The 26,059-nt window shown below is 45.6% G+C and overlaps 1 protein-coding gene across 1 annotated transcript in view; it reads left to right on the top strand.

Annotated features, from left to right (window-relative positions):
- MAN1C1 (mannosidase alpha class 1C member 1) overlaps positions 1-26,059 on the top strand; it is a 158,693-nt gene that overhangs the window by 118,599 nt on the left and 14,035 nt on the right. The window contains 4 exon segments of the mRNA XM_081335172.1: positions 4,063-4,178; positions 7,947-8,027; positions 11,698-11,792; positions 17,534-17,657. Of these exon segments, the coding sequence (XP_081191298.1) occupies positions 4,063-4,178; positions 7,947-8,027; positions 11,698-11,792; positions 17,534-17,657 (416 nt within the window).

Raw genomic sequence — 26,059 nt, 5'->3', positions numbered from 1 at the left:
GCCCTCATAATATAAGGCCTTCAAGGTGCCTTGAAACCAGATGCCTCATCAGCATCTCAACCCATCAAGCCAATCCTGATTCTCCAACACAGCAACCCACTCTCAAATGTGTTCCAGGAAAGCCTCTTTTGTCTGACATTCCATTAAAGCATGAAAACAAGGTTGATGGATAGCGTACTGTTTAGTGGACTATATATCTCACAGCTGGGGCAGATCACAAGAGGTGCAATGAATCATGCTTAGCCTTCATAAACATGGTTTCCTCCTGCTAAGAAAGACAGTTATCACCGCCAGATCCCAGAGAGAACTTTACCCAAGCCAACCATACCGTTTGTTGACACCAGCTGTTTTGGACACCTAACATGTTCCTGAATGCTGATGTGCTTGTAGCATTGCTAGAAAACTATGAATCACTCTTCATAGGAAAAAGCTGAATTCCTGGGAACTGGGAAATAGTTCGGACAGCCAGTTTATCTTAAATGTCACATTTCTTGCTGAGAGAACGGTCCCCTGATCTTGGTAGGCCTCCGCAGAGAAGGATTTTAGTATTTATATTTATTTTACTATTATTTTTCACCAATTTTTGTAAAATAATACATTCTGGGGTTTTTTTTAGTTGCCTTGTGCTCACCCGACCAGAAAGATGGGATATAAATCAAATAACCATAGCTGTGTTTTCTGTTACCCGGTCTTTTTCTAGTTCAGTGACCGTGCAGGCTACAGATTATATGAAAGATGAAGGGTAATAAATTGGTACAGTTTAGATCCTCCAATTCAAAAAATTCCTTCCCCGTGAACTTGTTTTGAGGGCAGGACCAGTGGTGGGATTCAAATATGTGAACGACTGGTTCTCCATGTGGATGCCGTTTGCGGAAGTCCATTCTGGGCCTGGGCAACAAAAAAAATAGCTACCGGTTCTGCCGAACTGGTGCAAACTGGCTGAATCCCACCACTGCGTAGGATGTATAATTTGCAATTGCAATTTAATGAATTCCGGGAATGGCGTGCAATTTCACCCTGATTTCTACACACTTTACATGCATCTTCGCTGCTTTCAGACTTTTTAGTCTGGATGATAGTGTAGCTTAATGCCTCTGAAATGAAAAGTAAATGCTGTAAATGCACGAATCTCGTACGGTTGGTTTTCTTCCTAACTTAACTAGCGCACAACCTTGGCAATTTTAAGTTGCATGGATGTCAGCTCCCAAAATTTCCCAGCTGGCCATTGCCGGCTGAAGAATTCTGGAAGTTGGAAGTCCAGACATCTTAAGAGTGGCTGAGGTTGAGATACACTGCACTAGAGGAAGGGGAGCCTAATGCCCTCTTTCAAGGGGTCCTCATTGACAGACAAGCAGATTTTAGACAAGGCAGCAATTTGGCAGGGACTGATCTGTAAGGCACAATCTCTGAAGCATGATACCAGCCCAAACCTGTTATGTAGCCCGTGTTTTCTAATGAAATTCCTGTCAAGTTAGCGCCCCACATTATCTAACTAGGGATAGTGTTTGCTGTGTCACCTTCTCCTCTCTCTCAACTTTGTATTCAGTATTTCTTACAAGCTGCACCTTAATTTGTGGCATTTTGCTCCTCAGTCCCAATGAGTCCCAATGCACTGCCTGTGAACCATTGCCTGAAGTGGGCTTTGCAATAAATTAAACGACATTTTAAAACTCCTGGAAAATCTCTCTCCCTCCCTCTCTCTTTCCCTCCCTCTCCCTCTCCTTCTGTCTCTCTCTCTGCCTCTCCCTGTTTCCCTCTGTCTTCCTCTCTCTGTCTCCCTCCCTCCCTCTCCCTCTCCTTCTGTCTCTCTTTCTGCCTCTCCATTTGCCTGTCTTCCTCACTCTGTCTGCCTCTCTCTCCCTCTCTGTCTCTCTCCCTCCCTCTCTTTTTCCCTCCCTCTCCCTCTCCTTCTGTTTCTCTCTCTGCCTCTCCCTGTTTCCCTCTGTCTTCCTCTCTCTGTCTCTCTCCCTCTCCTTCTGTCTCTCTTTCTGCCTCTCTGTTTGCCTGTCTTCCTCACTCTGTCTGCTTCTCTCTGTCTCTCTCCCTCCCTCCCTCCCTCTCTCTTTCCCTCCCTCTCCCTCTCCTTCTGTCTCTCTGCCTCTCCGTTTCCCTCTGTCTTCCTCTGTCTCTCTCCCTCCCTCTCCCTCTCCTTCTGTCTCTCTTTCTGCCTCTCTGTTTGCCTATCTTCCTCACTCTGTCTGCCTCTCTCTCCCTCTCCCTGTCTCTCTCCCTCCCTCCCTCTCTCCCTCCCTCCCTCTCCCTCTCCTTCTGTCTCTCTCTCTGCCTCTCCCTGTTTCCCTCTGTCTTCCTCTCTGTCTCTCTCCCTCCCTGTTCCTCTCTCTGTCGCTCTCTCTCTCCCTCCCTCTCCCTCTCTGACTCCCTCCCTCCCTCTCCCTGTCTTGTCTCTCCCTCCCTCTGTCTCTCCCTCTTTCTCCCTCTCCCTCTCTCCCTCTCCCATACTCATCCATTTCCTACTTGAATAGGGGTTATCTCCTAAACAGGAATCCCTTGAATCCTCATGCTTCTAATAACCAACTCTTCATTTCAGAATATCTTCATTTCTCTGATCTGAATCAGAGAAAACTGCCTGGTTCTCTCTCTCTCTTTTTTTTAACCCACCAGTCCTTTGCTGTTGAGATTGCTCAGAAGCCCATGGCTTGCTTTTATCAGGTGTTCACACATTGGCTTCCCATTTTTCTGCTGAGGAGTGCTGCAAGTTATCAAGAGGGTTTTGAACCAATTAAGAGGTTTTTACATTTTAAGTCTCCTGACAGTGTCACTTCCCGTGAATCATTCAGAGATGTAAAAATTCAATATTGTAGGATCTTAATATACTGTTTGGAGATTCTAGTGCATAAACAACCTGCGGTGCAGAGTCTCTTTCCTTCATGTTCTGCATATAGAGAAGGGATCAAAGATCATGTGGCTCAGGATAATAGCCATTGCAATCCCTTATAACTGGGTGATGTTGGGTATGAATCATGTAGACCAGTGGTTCCAACCTTGGCATCTCTAAGATGGGTGAACTTCAATTCCCCAGCCAGGCTGGGGAATTCTGAGAGCTGAAGTCCACAGGTCTTAAACTTTGTCAAGGATGGGCACCGCTAGGTACAATGAGAAAGGCCAACTCTATGTTAGGAAATGAGAGCAGAGCAGCAGTTGCTTCCATCTATGAGAGGAATGATCAGTACTTGGTATCTTCTAAAGCAGGGGTCTTCAAACTTGGCCCTTTTATGACTTGTGGACTTCAACTCCCTGGCTGAGGAATTCTGGGAGTTGAAGTCCACAAGTCATAAAAGGGCCAAGTTTGAAGACCCCTGTTCTAAAGTCTTATTTTCTCCAGGGAGGCAACTGGTAGATAGATAGCGATGCTTTGTGTTGAAGAATTGGCCCATTATTTCATTTCTGAATTGGCTAAAACTCCATGTTTTAACAAGTCATCAAAGTTGACCCAACAGGATGGATTATTGTGGAAATTACAAAGAAGACATATATGTCCACTAAAACGGTTTTCAGACCCCAATTTTCTGAGTAACCTCCAGCATTTTTTTTCTAGGCTGTGGACCCATTTATCTGATCATTTCTGCCTTTCACACAAGGCTCTTTTCTTGTATCTCCCCATGCACCTGATTCCACCCACCATTGCCATCTGAGCATGCTAGCGGATCAGTCTGCTCTCTTGTCGTTTTGGAAACTGTACAAACTCCTATAATGCAGATCTCCTCAAACGCAAATGGCGATCACATGGCCCCAGGACGCTGCAGCCGTCACAAATACATGGCCAAGCACCTGAATTTTGATCACGTGACTGCAGTGCTGCTTTGATGGTCATAAGTGCGAGGACCAAGTCCTAAGTTGCATTTTTAGTGCTGTTGTAACTTCGAACAGCCACTGAACAAGTGGTCGTAAGGCAAGGACCAGCTGTACTCTGCATGCATTAAGGAAGCAGTCTCGGAATGAAATTCAAATAGCAATTTTCGCAGCCACGCGCTTACCTCTGCATCCCTCAGTGGAAAGTCAGCTAAAGTTCCATTCAAACTCTGTGGGTTTCTGTCCCTGCAGGAGGCCTGCGGGGTGCCACCGTGGTGGATGCTTTGGATACCCTGTACGTCATGGAGCTGCAGGAGGAATTCCAGGAAGCCAAAGATTGGGTGGAGAAGAGCTTTGACTTGAACGTGGTGAGTCAGCCTTTGAATAGGTTTCTCTGTTCTGCAGAAACCCCCATGTGTATTTTGAACCCGGATGTTTTGACCGGCCCTCCGCCCCCACCCCCCACCCACCCCCAACCTGGCACACTGTAAAAACAAGCCGAGAATAGGACACCGTACAGCTGAGCTGGGAGGTAATAGGGTAAAAGGATTAAAGCAAAAAATGCCTTGATTGCCAGATCAGCTGATAATCCAACCAGCACCTCTAGCAGTAATTTTCAGCGTTGGCAGCTTTAAGATGGGTGGACTTCAACTCCCAGAATTTCCCAACCAGCATGGGGAATTGTAGATTACCTCCTCCCTCTTTCCATTTTCCCTGTCTGGAATTTCTCCAGTCAAAAAAACTGGATTATTTGAGAACTACGGTAAGCAGCTGTTTTGTAGAGATGAGCATCTTCATCACTCCACTATTTTGGCTCTTGAGCAAAAAGAGACTGGCAAGCCCAAGGTCACTTAGCAGGGCTTCCCTGATTGAGGTTTTTCTTGCTGGGTCTTCTTGCACCCAAAATGTCCATGCTGTTGTCTTTGACTGCTTTCTGGTGCAAAGGAGAAGTGGCAAACCCTTTATAGGTGACCCTGCAGGTAAACATCCTGTTTCTTTTAAATTTGGGGGGCCATTACACCAACAACTGTAGGCAGCATGGCTAGCAATGAAAGTTAATGAGAATTATACCCACAAACACCTGGAAGAAATTCGGTTTGGAGCAGAGTAGAGTTTTTAAAGATGTTTAGAAGTTCCACAAACGGGACAGAAGTAGACATAAGTTGTGGTACTGACCCACTGGAGTTTAGGAACGTGTTGTCTCTATAGTTGAAGAGAGTGTGTTTTTATTTGTTTATTTATATCCTGCCCTTCATTATTGTTACAAATAACTCAAGGGAGTGAACATATCCTATACAGCTTCCTCTTCCTATTTTCCCCACAACAATAATCCTGTGAGGTGGGTTGGGCTGAGAGGAAATGACTGGCCCAAGGTCACCCATCTGGCTTTTGCTGCTATGGTGGGACTTGAACTCATAGTCTCTTGCTTGCTAGCCTGGTGCCTTAACCACTAGACATTATGTTTATTGCTTTACTCTCCATGAATTTGCTTGTGTCCAGATTGGTTCTCCCACAGTCTTTATAATGCTTGAAATAGCCCATAAATACTTGGTTCTCTGAATCCCATCCCATGCCTTAATTTACCCTGTTTGCTCCATCACTTTGTTTAGGCCAGGGATAGGCAACCTTGGCTCTTTTATGACTCGTGGACTTCAACTCCCAGAATTCCTCAGCCAGCCATGCTGGCTGAGGAATTCTGGGCCTTGAAGTCCACGAGTCATAAAAGCGCCAAGGTTGCTTACCCTTGGTTTAGCCTCTCTACAGTCCCTATATTATTTGAGTTTTGTGTTGCTGCACAGAGTGAGGTTCTCCAGGTCCTGATTTTAAAACCATTGTGGACTTGCAACCTTGCTTATATTCGAACAGGGCTACATTTCTCATTCCAGACTGCATCTCTGTTTTTGCTGCAAGGCTGCAAGGAAAAGCAAAGGAAATTGCCTCCCCCTTGAAAAGCTTTGTTTTGAAATAGATGACCAACATGGGGTTGCAAATGGGCAGTCAAGCCTCGTAAATTTGGCTCAATGCTCTGTGTTTGGAATCGGATCAATAGGCCAACAGACAAACTAGAGAAAGGTTATTGATCTGTATTTTCACAAAAGCTCTCCCTTCTGGCCCACAAATCAATCAGCAGAAGCCTTGTGAAGAACCATGTCATAGGTTTCACTGCAAAAGAGAGAAGATGTGAACTGAAAGTTTCTTTTAACCCAGATGAAAGAGGACAACTCGGTTAGAAGTGAAGCGCTTAGAATAGAATTTCTCAGCCTTGGCAACTTTCAGATGTGTGGACTTCAACTCCCCGAATTCCCCAGCTAGCAAACTCATTATTGTTATCATGGAGCAAGACATTTATCTTAAGGCCCTAACAGCTAACATTTTCTGATTACAGATTCTGAACGCTTCTCGTCTCTAAATTTAAATACCTACATTTGCCAAGAACCTAGAACAGGGAGCTTTGAAAATATTTCTAAACCTTGGAAGTTTGAAGTTGGGTGGATTTTAACTCCCAGAATTTACTTTCCAGCAAGGTGACTGGAGAATGCTGGGAATGAAGTCTTCGCATCTGAAAGCTGCCAAGGTTAAGAAACAGTGATTTAGGATATTAAAAAATGTTAAATTAGGATTTTTTTTAAAAAAATAGCATGTATGGTGCTCTCTGAGCTTGGTTGTTTTCTTGTAGATGCTTCATTACTAACTGAGGTAACATCACCAGTGCAGAGCAAGTTAATGTTTTCAAAAGTGAATATCAAATTCCAGGTCATGTGAACCTGAAGACATTGGATTAAATAGGGGGGGGGGGGGTTGTCCAAGATTCAAAATGTGCTCAGGCTCACAACTAGCCAGCCTCTGTCCAAATGGCTGCAGCATCCATTCATTGGTTGAGTGTAAATGCAGGCTGGGTATTTTCCCAGAATGACCCAATGTGAGTTGCATGGAATATAAACGTCACATGCTGGTTGTGAACAGGATCAGAAAGAATGCAAGCCCCACTTTCCTGCTAGTTTTTTTTAATGGGCCCTTTTACGTAGCCTAGAAATACCTCTTCTACCTGGGGGTGAGGAGGATGTTTGTGCATCCACACCTTTGGTAAAAAGCTGGTATTTATTCAGAGGACAAACCTGAATTGGCAGGAGGAGATTTTTGAAAGGGATGGTTTGAGCGCAATTGCTTTGACATTTTGCTGCTCCAAGATTTTTATGAGTAAAGGGCTAGTTGAAAATTCAGTCCATTGCATAAGTGTTATATAAAAAAAGGAAGGGAGAGGGCTGCACAAGCTTGTTCCCATTATCATCTCCTTTCCATTCACACTCACTCATGTGAACCACTCTGGGGTCTAATTATTATCTCCTCACCCCACCCCCACCCCCTTTACATGAATGGATTTGTGAATTCCTCAACATGCTAAAACCACAGAGAAGAGAATGTCAAGGCAAGAAATCGTTGCTCTTATTCTCTTATATCACTGTTAGAAAAGATGAGCGTCTGTGTTATTATTTCTAGTAGGTCTTAATAAACTTTTGCTGCTCAGGATCAAATGATGCATTTTATGTAATTTGACTCTTCATAAGGGATAAGATATGGGAAGAGGGGTTTTTTGGTAATTGAAATACTGGAGAACACCAGCCAGCAGTACCACAGACATTCCAGATGTTGTCCCCAAAGCATGCAGAAGCTGTCTACAAGAGATATAGGTCAGGGGGGGTCTTCAAACTTGGCCCTTTTACGACTTGTGGACTTCAACTCCCAGAATTCCTCAGCCAGCTTGGCTGATGAATTCTGGGAGTTGAAGTCCACAAGTCATAAAAGGGCCAGGTTTGAAGACCCTGATATAGGCAGAGGAAAATGTTCATTTTAGGGGTTACAATACAAATTATATTTTTCCTTCTGGAGAAGGAGTTGGCAGACTGGGAAAGGGAGCAGGCTGGCTGGCTGAGGAATTCTGGAAGTTGAGGTCCACTGCTCTTAAAGCTGTAGGGTGATTTCCACCCATGCCTTGCAAGTATCTCTGCTAAGGATTGTGCAGTAACGAGTACTAAAAATGTGTTTTTATACCCACTGCTTCAGTTGCACTTTCTTATCTTAGCATTTGCATATCTGCCAATGAACAATCTGAGACCCTCCTATTTTTCTTCCAGCAGAACGGGGAAGCTTCTTTATTCGAGGTGAACATCCGCTACGTTGGAGGACTTCTGTCCGCATATTACCTGACGGGCGAAGAGGTTAGTACTGACCCATTTGCACGTCTGATTTGCAAAATAGATTTCTGAATGGAGAATCTCAGAAAACCCTACCTGTTTCCTTGCCTAAACCAGCTAAAAATGGTGCCTCTTGATAAATATCAAAGCACTGATGACAGCTGTTAATTAAGTTGGGCATAATTACTTGGCCTGACTCATCCAGTAGTATTTTCCTCCTGTGGATAATTTCTCTGGGACAGTTCACTGGTTTGGTACATTGGTCTCTGCAGAAATGCCGCTGGCCACGGTTTTGTGTTCTGAATTTATTAATGACTTGATGCTAGAGAGGAGGACTTGTGTCCCTCACAAGGGTCACATTAAACGGTGCTCTGAACTGTTATTTTTTTAAAAAGGACAACCACTTTTAACTCTACCATCAAACCCCAAAAATCTTCCTTGGCATTAAAGTCACGTGTGATGAGCACCTAAATTTCATGGACTCATTCCAAGGCATTCTTCGTTATGTCAACAAGGGAGAATGCATCAGTGAAGGCATTAATTGCTGTAACCTTCTGGCATTAATTATTGGAACTGGACTACCTAGGCAAGTGTTTCCATAAAACATAGCTACATAGCAGGGATCCCTTTAGTGAGAACTTTTATGAAATTTAAGATAGGCATTAGTCTTAAAAAGGGGTTGATATGCTTTTATACTTTGGCTGCTGATCTGCTTCTGTGTGCAATTCAAGATATGGTTATCATCTTTAAAGCCCTTCGTGGCATGGTTCCAGGATATCTGCAGAACCATCTTCCCCCTATAGGAATTGCCCATCCCACTTGTGCTGACAGAAGGTACCTACTGCGGATCCCAACAGCCAAGGAATTTTGGCTGGTGGGATCCAGGAGATGGCCACGGCTTTCTGCCACGGCTCCCACCTTTTGGAATATCTTGCCTTCAGAGGTAAGTTCCACCCCTTCTCTTTTAGCCTTCAGGAAAAGCCTTGAAACCAGGCTATGTCAGCTGATATGGGGTTCTGAAAGGGAAAAAAACCATCCTGGCACATCCTTCAAAGAACATTCTTTCCTTGGAGTAAATGGTCTCAAAGGTGACCTTGTTTCCTGGGCCAATGACTTCTACCAAAATGAACTTTGCAGCATGATGTAATGCCACAGTAGTAGAGTTCCTACTTATTTTATTTTTCCATTGTTCTGTGGTACACGCTGAGACTGATTGCAATATATATTTTTGATGGCATAGAAAGGTTGCACAAAAATTCCTAGGACAGAAACTGGAGCAAAGCAGTGGTTTGGCCTCCTGCTGTGGCTTTGCATATAGAACAAGGGAGCTGCATGGTTCCAATGACAGATTGTAAGACCCTTGCAGTGCAAAAGTGTTATATGGTCAGCTTTTTGTCTTTTGAAAGGAACAGCAGAGCACAGCAAGTTGTGAAGCTTTTTTTTCCCCAAAACTGTTTTCCCCCCCACTTAATTCTTACAAGTTAGCTTTGCCACTGTGGGCTTGGCAATGCTGCTTTCCTCATTTAGACAAAAGCTTTGGATCTTGCAAGATGTCTCTGTAAATCACTTAATGCTCTTCCCTTTATAACCAGTAAACTCTTGATTAATATATCTGCAGAACGATGTAGCTTTTCTCACTTTTCAGCAAGTTCAGTTCCTGTGGTGATTGGAGGAAATGGGGAATAGGCAGAAGATGTCCCTGTTTGCAAATTTTTAAAAAAGACTGAGAAACTGACTAGAACAGAGAATTGCTCAAAAGCTTTACACGTAGTCCTTGACCTATGACCATATTTGAGCCCTGAATTATGGTCATAAGTCATGGTGGTTGTTATGACAGCCCACCAGACAGAGAGGAACAAGGGGTGTGTGAAAAGCTGATGGAGATACTTACTTCTCTGTCCCCACTTAGAACTGTTTTCAGCCCTGGCCAATGTCTGAATTCCTGATGGTGTCAAAAATCATTGAATTTTATGCCTTTTAGTGGAGCCTAGAGATGAAGAAGAGTTTTTTTGAAAGCTGAATGCATTCAGAAAGAGGCATCACTGTTGAGGTTCATACCCATTGTTGTCCCTCCCCCTCCTATGCAACCTACCCTAATACATTGTCTGCCAGCTATAGTATCATAAAATTGTAGCATTGGAAAGAATGTCAAGGATCTTCTAACCCAGTGGTGGCTGTGGCACTTTAATTGTTAGAGAACAAGCCCCACCCTTAGAGAATTTGCTATGGATACCCCTGGCCTGTGTCTGAATGAAGTTTATTGTTTTCCCCTTAATCTCTGATGGTACCCCATCAAGTTCTTGCAGATCCCTTAGGATTGATTGCACAGAAAAGTTGCAAAAAAACCAAAGCATCCTTTTCACTGGACGTTCCAGGGACTGAATCCAAGATTTTCCATGTGCAATATATGCACTGCATCTTAACTCTTGGAAGCCTTCTATTTTTTTCCTTAAGTTCAAAAGGCTGGATTTTTTTCTTATCTCAATTCATTTTCAGTCTGGCTTTTTTATCTTTCATATGGGTGTTTGTGTAATTGCTGAATTGGCTCATACAATTGCTTGAATAGTTCACAATTGGCGTCTACTGAATACCAGTCCTTGGAAAAACAAAATGAAAGAAAATTTATTTCCTTACTTATCACGCATTTAGTTTCAGTTTGTAAGGGGAAATAATATTGAAATAATAAAATGGTAAAATAGATAGAATCTCGTTAATTGAAACAACACTGTTGTAATGGAACAGAGGCAGAAAATAGTACTAACTGATAAAACCAAGATGTTAAAGATCATTTAACAGCCATTTGTCTGAAATGGTATAAGGTTTCCTGTCTGAGCAGGGGGTTGGACTAGATGACCTCCAAGGTCCCTTCCAACTTTTATTATTATTATTATTATTATTATTATTATTATTATTATTATTATTATTATTATTATTATTATTATTATTATTATTATTATTTATACCAGGCATCAAACTTTCTAATGCCTATTAAAGATCAAACCCACTCACACACCCTACTCTACGGTGGGAGGATCCAGAAGCCACTATCCAAAGCCATTACTTTGCCTCAAGCTTAGAGTAATGGCAAAGAAATAAGATATGTGTAGTTTCCACAGTGGGACTCTGGTTTCTTATCTATTTTCTGTCTCCTCTATTTCCATGATTTATTTTATTTATTTATTTTGGCCACCTGCGCTCTAGTTGTCAACAGGAGCTAAAAGTACATTCACGCTGAGAAAAGATGCTCCCAGCCAATGCATCCAAATATTTACCCGTTCAGTCTGGGCAGAAGAACAGTAGTCTACAAGGATGGTTCTCTAAACCTATTTCTCTTGAAGTAGCAATAGTACTAGCACTTAGCAATAGCATTTATAGTTGCATACAGCCCCAAGGTGCTTTACAGCACTCTCTAAGCAGTTGACAAAATCAGCATATTGCCCCCAACTGCCTGGGTCCTCATTTTACCAACCTCCGAAGGATGGAAGGCAGAGTCAACCTTGAGCCCCGTCAAGATAGAACTTCAGGCTGTAGGCAGAGTTTGCCTGCAATACTGCATTCTAACCACTGCACCACCAGGGCTCCTGGTGTCCCAGGAACTACCTCCAAGTGGCTGAACATATGGAGATTTATGTTTAGAAATCCAGCACCCACTTATTAACTGCTTCCTGACTCCTTCCTCTCTTTCTTCCAACAGGTCTTCAAGAGCAAAGCTCTAGAACTTGGAGAGAAACTTATCCCAGCTTTTAACACACCAACAGGAATCCCACGGGGGGTCATCAACCTGGGCAGGTAAGGAGCAGCACTGTGTTGTTGCTAACAAATAGAGAATAAGAGGAGAAACCTGCCTGGACTGAAGTAAGCATTACAGGTAGTCCTTGGCTTAGGACCATAATTGAGCCCAACATTTCTGTTGCTAAGCAAGACAGTTGTTATAAGTGAATTTTGCCCATGTTATCATTTTTCCTGCTAGAGTGGTTAAGTGAATCACTGGAGCAATTAAGATAGTAACAGGGTTGTTAAGTGAATCTGGCTTCCCCATTCACTTCGCTTGTCAAAAGTTCGCAAAAGCGGATCACATGACCCCGGGGCACTGCAGCCGTCATAAATATGAGTCAGTTGCCAGGTGTCTCAATTTTGATCACATGACCATGGGGTACTGCAATGGTCGTAGGTTTGAAAAACAGTCGTAAGTCACTTTTTTCACTGTGACTTCTAATGATCACTAAATGAACTGTTATAAGTCGAGGACTATCTGTACTGTTTTCGAAAGGAGTCAAGCTAGTGTGTCAGAAAGCAAATGTGGATAGCTTTCAGTTTCTCCCAAACTTCCCCCAACCTGGCACTTTCTATCTGTGTAGAGGCTGAGATTTCTGGGTGTTTTAGGCTCCCAGTGATTTATTAACCCAGCCTAAATTGGAAAGTTTTCCTGTAATTCTTGCAGTGGGATTCTCATTGCCTTAAATCAATGTTTCTCAGTCTTGGTGTCTTTAAGAGAGGTGGACTTCAACTCCCAGAATACTCCAGACAGCCATGCGGGCTGGGGAATTCTGGGAGTTGAAGTCCACATATCCAAGTCTCCAAGGCTGAGAAACATTACCTTGGATCCTGAAGCTGAACTCCCCAAACAAAGCTTTTTTCTGTTCACAGGGCAGAGTTTCCTCCCAATCTAATTGTGTTCCCAGGTGTTACAGAATGACTCAGGCCAACCTTCTTCCCCTGGTTACTTGAACTGACACTTTTCGGATCTAGCTCCTGTCATCCCAAATTGACTACAGCTATTCTGGCTGATAATTGGAACTTGAAACCAATATAGCGGAAACTGCCAGGCTGGAGAAGATTGGCCTGAACTGAAACCAAAGTTGGCATAGTTGACTCATTTCTGAATTTCCCCTGGAGGGGAATGGAAAAGCATTTTCTGCTTCAACTTGCTTGCTCTCTGCAGTCATAACCCCTCTCTGCACCCTTGTTTTCATAATCACAACTTCCCAGCTGTTCTCTTGGTTTCAGCTTACTCACGGCATCTCTGCGTTGTGAGGGTGGTAGGAATTAGAAAGATCTTTGTCTGAGAGTTTGGGGTGCCCTCAGCCGAGAGAAAGAGGTGAATTAAAATGAGCCAGTGATTTAGCCTTGTGAATCCCAGTCCTTTTATTTATTTTTTTGCCATCCTTTTCATCTCGCCACATATTTTTTTTTAAAATTCCATTTATATCCCGCCCTTCTCCAAAGACTCAGGGCGGCTTACAAGCTTAGCAGTAGCCTTCATTCTATGTATATGCCTGCTTATTTCATACACCCCCCAAGCGGCATTATTACAAAGTCAGCTTAATTGCCCCCAACAATCTGGGTCCTCATTTTACCTACCTCGGAAGGATGGAAGGCTGAGTCAACCTTGAGCCTGGTGGGATGCGAACCTGCACTAATTGCAGGCAGCTGATGTTACTTAAGGAGGCATTAGCTCACTGCTCCACCAAGGCTCTGTAACCTCTTGGGTCTGACTTTACCATTTTTATAATGTTTGGTTCAGTGTGTTCCTCTAAACAAGACCTAATTTTTGCTCTTTGAATTGTCAGCCTAAATCGTAATTAATCTTTGCCTTGAATGTCATTCTTGGTGAGAATTCTTAGGACAGTTAGAATATCACCCCAGACCAGTTGTTTTCAGCAACTGGATAGGGAATATTGGGAATTGAAGTCCACATATTTTAAAGCTGCTGAAGTTATTCAATAATTTGGCAGAACATGGTCCTCCCTCCCTCCCATCTCTTTTCCTTTCCTTCCCTCCCTCCCTCCCTTCCTTCCTTCCTTCCTTCTCCCTCCCTCCCTCCCTCCCTCCCTTTGAGCATGGAGCTGCAGGTTGCTCACCTCTGAATCCTACATCCTAAATTTCTCACCAGGAAACTTGGCTAGCACTAAGATACTTGGAGGCCTCCAGAAGGAAAATGGGCCTTGATTAGAAAGTGCAGAAGCTATGTGAATGCTAAAGGATCATGCAGGGGGTCTTAATCCAGAGGGCAAAAGGGGGGCATTCAGCAAAATGTGGGGATTTTGACGATCAAAAGTCTGGCTGGGAAAGGAATTGGCACAGGTTCTCCAGATGTTAACCTAATAGATATAAGCAGGCCAGAAGAATCTCTTTTTCTCCCTTTTTCAGTTTTCTGTAATTTAGAAGAATAACTTGAAGCTCTTCCTGGAGGCAAACCAAACAAGATTTATGACATGAGAAATTTCTTATGATTTGAGCCTATTAATCTTGTTTTGCTGAGTAGTACTGAAAATGTATTGCTAAGCAACCACCATTTTAAGTAACTAAAATGACATAAATTTTTAAGAAATGATACCAAGATGTTAAGCTTAGCATTTATAGGTATAACTTTAGTTCACTTTTTTAAGGATAGAGAATAATTCTCCATGAAGCCAAGTCAAGGACTTGCATTTACCTTCCTGCTTAGAACCGAGTTTAGAACCATGAAAGGAGGCCATTAGAGAGAAGAAAGGGGCAATAATCAGATTGAGAACGCCAGAAGAAAGAAAAGCAATTTTTAATTTAGTCCTCAATTCTTATTCATTTGAAAATAAACATCCTGGTTTGCTCTGAGAATGAGAATAATTCCATTAAAGTTAATATGCGAGAAACCCCTATTGATATCATCGCTCTAAGTCAGACATGTCAAACTTGCGACGTCACATGACGTTGCGCAACGTGTCAGAGCTTTTTCTCCATTGCCGGCAATGGGGTGGGCGCGGCTTCCGCTTGAGTTTCATGACGCATCCGGGCCGGCAGTTTGACACCCCTACCCAATAAATGTGACGATCAAGTAAGGAAGAAACACCACTGGAGATAAAAGATGGATTGTCAGTATCCTTTAGAACAGACATGTCAAACTCGCGATGTCATGTGACCTCGCACAACGTATCGTGACAGTTTTGCCATTGCCAGCAATGGGGTGGGTGTGGCTTCTGCGTAAGTTTGACACCCCTGACTTAGGACAAGGTTCTCCAAACTTGACAACTTGAGGACTTGTGGACCTCAACTCTCAGAGTTCCCCACCCATTTGAAGTCCACAAATCTTAAAGTTGCCAAGATTGGAGATACCTGTGGCTTTTTAGGTTACCCACTGGAGTTTGATGTAGTGGGGAAGGGATTGGTCTAGGTCAGGAGACCCAGTTTCTAGTTCCCCTTGAGCCATAGAAGCAGCCTAGGTGACATTGGGCCTGCCACTCTTTCTCAGTGTGATAGACTGTGGCGGACTGGATTCCCAGGAGGGAGGGGCTGCATTCCACAGGAGCAAGAGACAACTCAGTCCAGATAGTTTGTGTGAGAAAAAGAGGGTGAGGAGAGCAACCTCCCCTAACAGTTCTCAAGAGTATATGTTTAATGTAGGCAGAAGCCCGCTTCAGTTTGACAAGATTGATGTCCAGCCCCAAAATCAAGAAAAACACACAATGATTCAAGCAGATTTCTTTCTTGTTCCACATCTATAGACAGGATCTTACCAATCAGTCTATTATCTGGAACTACCATATACCCTGAGAACTATCGGTTTGCTTAACTGCCAAAAACAAGATTGTAAAATCGGGTTGATCGGGTGACCAACCCGTTTTATTACTGTCACATCTTACAGCCGTAATGGGCAGGCTCCATAACAGTTGTAACCTGAGGACTACTTGTATAAACATAATCATCACTCTCCTTGTTCAGTCCAAAGTCTAGCATTTTGTTTCCAGCCAGGTTCTTCGGACAACATTGATGGAGGGGTGAAGGCAGTAAGCTATTTGTCCCCCTAATAGCTGATCTTCCAGTTGCCTCAAAAGCATCCTCATAGCTGTTGGCAGATCCTCTCAATGATTTTTGTTTTTATCTTCTCCCCAAATCACTCGTAATTAATTGTAATTCCCCGAGATGGCTAAGTTTAAGGAAGGTTTGAGGTGGATTTACCTCACAATCCCCTGTGGCGATAGATGTGATTCAGTTAAAAGTATTAAACTGCACCCCAAAACCCATCTTATTTCCCCAAATCCTAGTCAAAGAAAGAACTTGGCTTTTCAACACGTAAGTTTTTATTTTTTTAAAGGTTGAAAAGTGGTGGTCCTCTGGAGTCTATTGCACAAACCTCCTAGCTCCATCTGCTGTCTCCACATAATTCCTCCTTTCAGATAATCATAGCAGTGATAATTGTCTTTCCCCAAAAGAAGCCTTAACCGCAATTTGTCTCCTATGCTAATCAAGAGATATTAGGATCAGGTCTTCCTGTTTTTGAAATGGCAGTCATTGAGCTTCTCTCAAGCTGACAATTATGGAAGCTGTTTTCAATCCAATCCTAAAAATATAGGCTGCTCTGCAGAGTTGAGTTGATCTTAACAGACTGTAATCAAGACGGTTATGTTGGCTGATTGGAGGAGATGAGTAAGGAAGCAGAATCTGGAAAAGTTCCTACGATTGCTATGTTTTTTCTTAACTCTCTGTAAAATTCCTACAATCTGTGCCATTTGGCAAAACCAGAATGTTCATTGTATTTCTTGGGACTTTGGATCTAAAGCTGTAGATCAGGGGTCTTCAAACATGGCCCTTTTATGACTTGTGGACTTCAGCTCCCAGAATTCCTCAGCTAGGCTGGCTGAGGACTTCTGGGAGTTGAAGTCCACAAGTCATAAAAGGGCCAAGTTTGAAAACCCCTGCTCTAGTTGTTTGCTTTTAACCACAAATAGGCTAAGCTAACTTCCCCAATGTTTACATCTTTTAAAAGCACAGACACACATGTCAAAATGCACATTGTATTCAAAGCTGCTCTTCGCCTGACTTACCAGACTTCATATCTCATGGTTATTTATATATTTCAATACATCCTATTTCTATTGCCAACAAATGCAGAGAAACAATGGCAGTGTTAAAAAGAGAAAGTATGGTATATGTGACTTTATATCTGCTAAGTACTGCAGATCCATGTGTGAGTTGCCTATGCTATCTGTCTGTTTTCTATGTAGTCATACCAAATGCCTTTTCTGCACATATGACGTCCTCTCAAACAAAAATTATACAACATTGTTCTCAACTACCTTGCTGGAAATAAGGAGACGTTTGTAAATAGCATTTGGAGAGATTTGGGCTTCAAACATCTTAGGTTTAAGGAGTCTTCCAGCACAGGAGTCCATGATCAGATTTGGGGCCAATTTAGCTCAGTGTTTTTCAGGAACATGGAGAGGAAAGCTGGGGTTAATAGTAACAAACAATGAATTAATAGATCACTTCAAGATAAATGTGGACTTCAATTCCCAGAATTCCATTCATACCTGCTAGGGAATTCTGGGAGTTGAAGTCCATTCATGCTGGCTGGGGAATTCTGGAAAGCTGAATGACGTCCACACATCTTAATATTTCCATGGTTGGGAACTGCTAGAATAAATATACAATGTTGTACAGTATGAGCCCTGCAAAGAATGGATTTCCTAGCGCTGGATAAAGCTTATAAAAGCAGCCCGGGATTCTCACTCCTTGTAAGCTTAGCTTTTTCTGTCTTTTTCTGTCTCCCCCAGTGGCATGAGCTGGAGCTGGGGATGGGCATCAGCGGGAAGCAGCATTTTAGCTGAATTTGGGAGCCTCCACTTAGAGTTTATGCACCTTTCAGAACTGTCTGGAAATTCCATATATGCTGAAAAAGTAAGTGTCGCCTCCCTTCCCCTTTTCTCTTTCTCTCTCTTTATCAATCGGTGTGAAGTGATTCCTCCCCTTCTTCCCATCATCTCTCCCTTCACAAACATGCTCACCTAAGCACCTAAAGCAGCCTAATGAAATTCACTTTGTGTCCGTAACAAGGGTCCAGATTTGAGAAAGAGGAATCTCATAACCTCCACGTTAATCCCAGCCATAATCATTTTGGCAGGGCTGAATCAAGTGTGTCACTTCTCCTTGTGGCCATGGCAGAGAACCTGTAAGATGTTAGGGAGCAATTACAACTCCTTCACGCCAAGCATTTCGGCTGACTCCACCCAGTTGTACTGAGGCACCATCTGTCTGCCAGCAAAATTGCAGCTATCCAATATCAGAAAGACGCTGCAGATCGGTGAAGACTTTGGCGCAATGTTTCTCAACCTTAGCAGCTAGCACGGGTGGATTGCAAAGCCCACAGCTCCCCAGTCCTGCTGGATAGGGAATTCTGAGAGTTGATATCCAGCCATCTTAAAGTTGCCAAGATTGGGAAGCTTTAGAATATCTCCCATTCCCTCTGATAGCGTCTTCTGTTTCTTCTCTAATTGCACAGTTAATGGGGCTTTTTCCAAAACAGGTAGAGGCCTGAATCCTGCTCCTGCTGTGAACTTTTTAAGAGATTCATAAGAAACCCTTCAAGAGTGTGGGATGATTATTGCTGAGAGTTGATAGTAGCTGTGGGTGCACTTTGCATCTGGTGATTACTTCATGTCCTTCCTCAGTAGATTCTTGGAATTCTTTTGGGGTCACATTTTGCCAGCAATCATATAGGCTTGATCTTTTTTCCTCCTTACATTCCTATAATTGTCTAGCTGCTGTAAGGTAGCTACCACCCACTTAAAGTATCCCAGAGTCTGAAGGAAACAGAGAAACTATTGTGGGGACCAGTTTTGGTCCCCACAATATAAAAAAGATGTTAAGACTCTGGAAAGAGTGCAGAGAAGAGCAACAAAGATGATTAGAGGGCTGGAGGCTAAAACATATAGGGAATGGTTGCAGGAATTGGGTATGTCTAGTCTAGTGAAAAGAAAGATTAGAGGAGACATGATAGCTGTGTTCAGACATTTGAGGGACTGCCACAAAGAAGAGGGGGGGGGTCAAACTATTTTTCCAAAGTACCTGAAGGCAAGACAAGAAACAATGGATGGAAGCAACCTAGAACTAAGGAGAAACTTCCTAACAGTGGGAACAATTAACGACTTGTCCTCAGAAGTTTTTTTTTAAATCCCATTTATATCCCGCCCTTCTCCGAAGACTCAGGGCGGCTTACAATCTAAGAAGCACAAATCAGTGTGCTTAGCAATAGCCTTCATTCTATGTATATACCTGCTTATTAGGGCTTTCCCCCCCCCAAGCGGCATTATTACAAAGTCAGCTTAATTGCCCCCAACAATCTGTGTCCTCATTTTACCTACCTCGGAAGGATGGAAGGCTGAGTCAACCTTGAGCCTGGTGGGATGCGAACCTGCACTAATTGCAGGCAGCTGGTGTTACTTAAGGAGCCATTAGCCCACTGCTCCACCAAGGTGGGTGGGTGCTTTAGCACTGGAGGCTTTTAAGAAGAGACTGGACAGCAATTTGTCTAATTGGTATAGGCACAGTCTTCTACTCAAGCAGGGGGTTGGACTAGAAGACCTCCAAGGTCCCTTCCAACTTTGTTACTCTATTCTTTTCTAAGCCTTCCTGTTAGGATTAGAATTGGCACCCTGTACAGCAAAGAGGTTGTCCCTGAGACCCCAAGACTCCAGCAGTTCTGAACTATTCTTAGATGTGACTGGAGAACAGCTCATACCCAACTTTAAAAAGGCATCCATCTGCCTGTTTGCTAAGTGGGAAGGGGGTGGCTAGGATGCAAAAGGAAATTGGGGGCGGTGGGCCGGGGAAGATAAGCAGAGAGAGAGGGAGGAAAAAATACTAGGGAAGCAGGAAACCAAATAGAGAAATAAGATACAAATGAAGGATAGAATGAGAGAAAGGGCTAGCCCAGAAGACATGCTGGAGAACAAAGGAAATATATGGGAGCTTAGGTAAAGAAGATGAGAGGCGAAAGGATAACAGCTGGAAAGGCAAAGTTGAAGCTGAAAACAAGGAAGAGAAGCACCACTGGGATGGAGATTATGAATATGCAACCTTAATGGAAAGCCTTTGTTGAAGTTAGGATTAATGCAAAATGCCTCATCCTAACGTATCCCTTAATGTAGGAGAGAGCATGATTCTTGTTCAGTGATTTTCCAAGAGGTCAGTTGAGCAGCCCACTCGCCTAAGTCCTGTCCTTCCATCAATGCAAAAAACGAAATCCGGCTTGTTAATGGATTCGCCCACCCAGAGCATGCTGTCAATTAAAGCTAAAGCTGTATGAGAGCACACACAAGGGGTGCCGATTGCAAACAGCCATCTGGAGGGAAATGGACTTGGTCAAAAGCTTATCAGTTCATTAGCTCCCAGCTAGAGATTTATGGGCTTTTTTCTTTAAATAAATAAATAAATAAATAAATAAATAAATAAATAAATAAATAAATAAATAAATAAATAAATAGGGCATTGCTAATCTACATGTGTGTTCAGACTTGCTCTTGAAATGCCAGGGTCTTCAGCGGATAGAGCTGCACCCCTAATGTGCAGCGGGAGCCAACGTGACAATTGATAAAAGAAGGGAACAAACAGTACTTGATCCTTGTGAGCTTAAAGCAGGAGTCTTCAAACATGGCCCTTTTAGGACTTGTGGACCTCAATTCCCAGAATTCCTCAGCCAGCATGCCTGGCTGAGGAATTCTGGGAGTTGAAGTCCACAAGTCCTAAAAGGGCCACGTTTGAAGACCCCTGGCTTAAAGTCAAGTTTACAATCTTGAGCCTGAGGCTAGATTACCGAACGAAGCCGCAAGATGTACACAACCCAGGCTGTGGTTCTAAGCAATGGATTCCAGACCTTAGTTTGTACCCAGCACTTAAAGCACAGTTAGTGTTAACATAGTACAGTATGGTAAAGAAAAGTGAGTCATACTGAAAACATCAAGTTTGCATCAAGCCTAATTAGCTGGATGTCATAACAAATAGGTGATGTAGCTTGATTAGAAACACTGCCTATAAAAATGAAGGTTTCTTGAAATTGGTGAGATTGCACACAAATGTACTTTGTGATTTTATCTTCTTTTAGCATGTGTCCTTTTAGCTGTTATGGTACCCTTATAGAGCCGGTTTCATCTAACCGGTAGTGGTTAAGGCACCAGGCAGGAGACTGTGAGTTCAAGTCCCACCTTGCCATGAAAACCAGCTGGGTGACTGAGCCACTCCCTCTTATCCCAACTCACCTCACAGGGTTGTTGTGAGGAAAATAGGAGAAGGAAGATGTATTGGATATGTTTACTACCTTCAGTTATTTGTAAAAATAATAAAGGCGGGTGATAAACAAAAATAAATGGCATGGGAAGCTGCTCTGGTGCCATTGCCCTACTTGCACCTTCTGAGGTCAAAGGTTCCTCAACCACTAGAAGGTCCACAGCCAAGGGGAAACTGGCAAAAATGTGTAGGTGTTGGATGTGGTTGCTTGGCAACAGAGGACGTTTCAGAGTCTGCCTCTCGTCACGGTTTCTTGCGGTTCTCTCTGGCTTCGGAATCCTATGGTGTTTGGGGTTGATTTGGAAGAGTGCTGGAGAAGCAGCTGTTTGGGGATCTGCTGCCACAGTTGGAGGGTGGGCCCATCAGCAGTAATAGCGAAATGAAACCTTTGCATTCCAGGACATTATATACCACTGAATAAGAGGCACTGGACGCAAACAAATAAAAATGGCCTCTGCCCTCACGTTCCAGCTGTGTGGAAAGCAGTGCAGTTGGCCAATTTACAGTGATTTTGTCCAGCCTCCTTTAAAGCTGGTTAAATCGGTGGTTATCACCATGTCTGATGGCCTCGAGTTTCACAAACGAATGTACGGGGAGTCCTCAGCTTTTCATTTAGTGACCATTCAAAGTTGCAACGGCTCTAAAAACAATGACCTCTGACCGTATTTCACACTTATGGCCATTGCAGCATCCCCATGGTCACATGGACAAAATTCAGATGTTTGGCAACTGATTCATATTTATGGCGGTCGCAATGTCCCAGGGTTGTGTGATCCCCTTTTGCGACATTCAGACAAACCAAGTCAGTGAGGAAGCTGGAGTCACTTAACAATCATGTTACTAACTTGACAGCTTCAGGGATTCACTTAGCAACTATGGCAAGAAAAGTTGTAAAACGGGGCAAAACTCACTTAACAAATGTTTGAAGAGCTATCCATCTCTTCAAGATGGCGGACGTGCTTGTTCGAGCTCCGTGAGCTCCGCGAGTCCCAGCTATGAGGCGTCCCTTTGGAGCCCCTCAGGAGCCTTCGGGCTGCCTGGGATGTGGATTGGGGGGACGAGGCAGCTAGTGGCTGATGAAAACGGGCAGAGAACAGTTGGTAACCTGCGAGCTCTTTCATCTGTTTGCCTTTGTTTGCCTTCTGCCTTCTGCCGCTTGCCGCTTGCCTTCTCCGGACCGCCTCTCAGCTGTTCGTGGCCGCCTCCGGCGTTCCCTATTGTTCCCTGCTGTGCCGGACCGGCTGGGCTGCTTGCTGTTCTCAGGCTGTTCCTGGTCGGCGAGGAGGTCGAGGAGGACGCTTGTGGGTTCGTTTGGGGCGGCAGTGATGGCGGCGGCGGCGTGGGCGGCGGCCTCGGCGCTGGCGGCGGCAGTTTCTCGGGCTGCGCTCGGTGGCGGCGTTTCTTGCTTCCCCGAGCCGTTTCGGGCCGCCCTTAACATCTTCGGGCTGCCTCTGGTTGCCGAGAGAGACGCCTGCGGGTCCGACTTGGCGGCGGCGATGGCGGCGACGGCGTTGGCGTTGCCGCTGGTAGCGGCTTCTCCTGGGGCCGTATTCGACGGCAGAGATGGCCTGCATCCGGCGACGACGACGACGGCAGCAGTGGGCTCTGGCCGTTCTCAGCGACCAGCACTAAGCGGTGGCATTCCTGGGGCCTCCTGGCCCGAGTGGCAACACTTGACCTGTTTTTGGGCCACTTCGGCGGCATCAGTGTTTTCTGGCCTATTTGGGCCGCTTGTGGAGGCCAGTGACTGGCTGCGATGTTTCTCGGGCTCTTGGCCCCTCTCGCCGGCGGTGGTGCTTCCATCTTACCCCAGACTGCATCAGGCTGCTTTTAGTGACGCTATCGTCCTCGGGCCGTTCTGGCGGCGGAGAGGGCGACTGAGAGTTATCCTAGCGGCGATGATGTTTCCTGTGCTGCCTCGGACCGCTTGTGTTGGCAACGGCGTCTTTGGACCGCTTCAATGGAGCAACAGGCGGTCTTTATACCACCTTTGGACCGTTCTAACGGCGGTGACGCTTTTAGACCATTTCGCCCATTTTGGCCCGTCTACTCTTTTGCCTGAATATATAACTTTGTCTGCCTCCCCCTCTCCCCTTTGGATTTGGTCGGTCCTGGGTATCAGCCATGGTGGGAGAGTGGCTGACTTTTACATCTGCAGCCCCATAGAGGTGGGAGCTCTATGGGGCATGCCTACCCAGAGTATATCTTTGACCATCCCCAGGTACAGAGTTGCAACTTGCCGTGAGAGGGCGGGGGGGACCTGTTTACTGGGGCACCCAGCTAAGTGGCAGTGCAGCTGGGTGTGGATCCAGATATTTTCTTTTCCGGCCTTCGACCCTCCTATGGACTTGATCATCTCCAGGACTACCTATTCTGGACTTGCTGGACTAACATGCGACAATATACTAGCACAGACTTGCTCGCCCTCAGGGGTGCCCCCCTCGCCTGGGTGCGACCCGCCTCTTTAAATTCTAACCTCGATGAAGGGCCCGAGTTTTGGGTCTCTGAGAGATGGCTGGGCAGGGGTAGGGGCCGTCAACATAAATGTAATAAGAGGCCCCTGATTTTGTTTTTATCAAAAATTTTTATGGGGTTGGGGAGGGGGGTGGGAGATAGGGGTTGTCTGGCTTTGGGGGGCGGCCAATCAACCATAGTTCAGGCCAGACTTGGGGCTGACCGCGCGGGGGGAGAACGAGGGGTCGCTGTCTCCGGGGCTCATGAGCGGGTCGTGGGATTACCAATTCCCACGACGGGGAATGGCAGCAGGCGGATAGACAGGGGGCCATATCGTTACCGGGAGCGCCGTCTCCGCTATTTGCAAGCGGTGGGGCGCTCCGACCCTCTGCTTCTTTCCCGAGGTTCCGGGAGCGATGATGTGCAGCCTCCTGAGCTCCGGCTGGTGTACTTGAATGCCAGGTCCGTGGTCAACAAGGCTCCCCTTATTAGGGATTTAGTTGAGGGTGAGCATGCGGACCTGGCTTGCATCACGGAGACTTGGTTGGGCCCAGAGGGTGGGGTCCCTTTGGTTGATCTTTGCCCACCAGGCTTCCGGGTGCTACACCAGCCTCGAGCTCAGGGTAGGGGTGGGGGTGTGGCGGTGATCGTTAGGGAGACCTTATGTCCGCGGGAGACCACCGTTCCTCAGATAGTCGGGTGTGAGTCTCTCTTCATGAGATTTGGCTCTGGGGCGCAGTTGGGCTTGCTGCTCGTGTACATTTCGCCTAGTCGCGTAGCGGCAGCCCTGCCCGAGCTGCTCGATGTCCTCTCAGGGTTGGTGGTTGAGTTCCCCAAACTTATAGTTTTGGGAGACGTCAACCTACCATCCCTGGGAGGTTCATCTGAGCTTGCTCGGGAGTTCATGGCTTCCATGACGGCCATGGACCTGACGCAGGTAATTTCTGAGCCAACTCATGAGGGAGGCCACACCCTTGACCTGATTTTCTTATCTGGACGGTGGTTGGATGATCTTGGTGGGGGCTTTCCATTTATTATGCCCCTGTCATGGACCGATCATCACCTCCTGCGGCTGGTCTTCCATTTTGCCACCCCCCGCCGTGGAGGTACGGAGCCAACTAGATGGTACCGCCCCAGACGCCTAATGGATCCTGAGAGATTCCAAGCGGCGCTGGGGTCTCCACCTGCCTCCATTGCTCACAGCTCGGCGGATGCCTTAGTGGAAGCCTGGGAAAGGGCAGCCACTGAGGCACTCGACCGGGTTGTACCCTTGCGGCCCCTGACCCGGCGCAGATCCCAGCGAGCTCCATGGTTCTCCGCGGAGCTCCGAGAGATGAAGCGTCGGAAACGGGGCCTAGAGAGCTGCTGGAGGTCCAGCCGATCTGAACCCGACCGATTGCGGTTAAGAACCTACATTAGGTCTTATCTCGCTGCGATGAGGGAGGCGAGGTGTAATTACTTCTCCACCCTCATCGCGTCCGCAGATAATCGCCCGGCCGCCTTGTTTAGGGTGACTCGCTCCCTTCTTAATCAGGAGGTGAGGGAGGATCCCTTGCAGGGTCGTGCCGAGGAGTTTGGTCAACATCTGTCGGATAAAATCGCTCGGATTCGGACCGGTTTGGACTCCAGCTGGGCAGAGTCTGACGATCAGGACACGGGCGGTCTTGTCAATGTTATCTGGGAGGAGTTTGATTCTGTGACCCCTGATGAAGTGGACAGGATTATGGGGAAGCTGAGTTCCACCACATGTTTATTGGACCCGTGCCCTTCTTGGCTGGTTTATGCAGCTAGGGAGAGGACACGAGGCTGGCTCCAGGCGGTTATATCTGCTTCTTTGAGTGAGGGTTGTTTCCCCACCATCTTGAAGGAGGCGGTGGTGAGACCTCTCCTCAAGAAGCCTGCCTTGGACCCAGCTGTATTGAACAACTTTCATCCAGTCTCCAACCTTCGCTTTCTTGCGAAGGTTGTTGAGAGTGTGGTGGCGCATCAGCTCCCTCTGGTCCTGGATGAAGCGGATTATCTGGACCCTTACCAATCGGGTTTCAGGCCCGGGCACAGCACGGAGACGGCATTGGTCGCTCTGGTGAATGATCTCTGGAGGGCTCGGGATAGGGGGTATTCCTCTGTCCTAGTCCTATTAGACCTCTCGGCGGCTTTCGATACCATCGACCATGGTATCCTGCTGCAGCGTCTCAGGGGATTGGGAGTGGGAGGCACGGTTTTTCAGTGGTTCTCCTCCTATCTCCTGGGACGCTCGCAGTCGGTGTTGGCAGGGGGGCAGAGGTCGACCCCTAGGACTCTCGCTTGTGGAGTTCCTCAGGGGTCGGTCCTCTCGCCTCTCCTGTTCAACGTCTATATGAAACCGCTGGGTGAGATCATTCGTGGTTTTGGAGTTGGGTATCATCAATATGCTGATGATACCCAACTTTTTATTTCGACCCCAAACCACCCCAGTGATGCCCTCGCTGTGATGTCCCGTTGCCTGGAGGCGGTTCGGGTCTGGATGGGGAGGAACAGACTTCAACTCAACCCTGACAAGACTGAGTGGCTGTACATTCCGGCTT

This window comes from Vipera berus (assembly GCF_964194415.1).
Source record: "Vipera berus genome assembly, chromosome: 9".
Classification (NCBI taxonomy): Eukaryota; Metazoa; Chordata; class Lepidosauria; order Squamata; family Viperidae; genus Vipera; species Vipera berus.
This window is presented reverse-complemented; position numbering and strand designations above follow the sequence as displayed.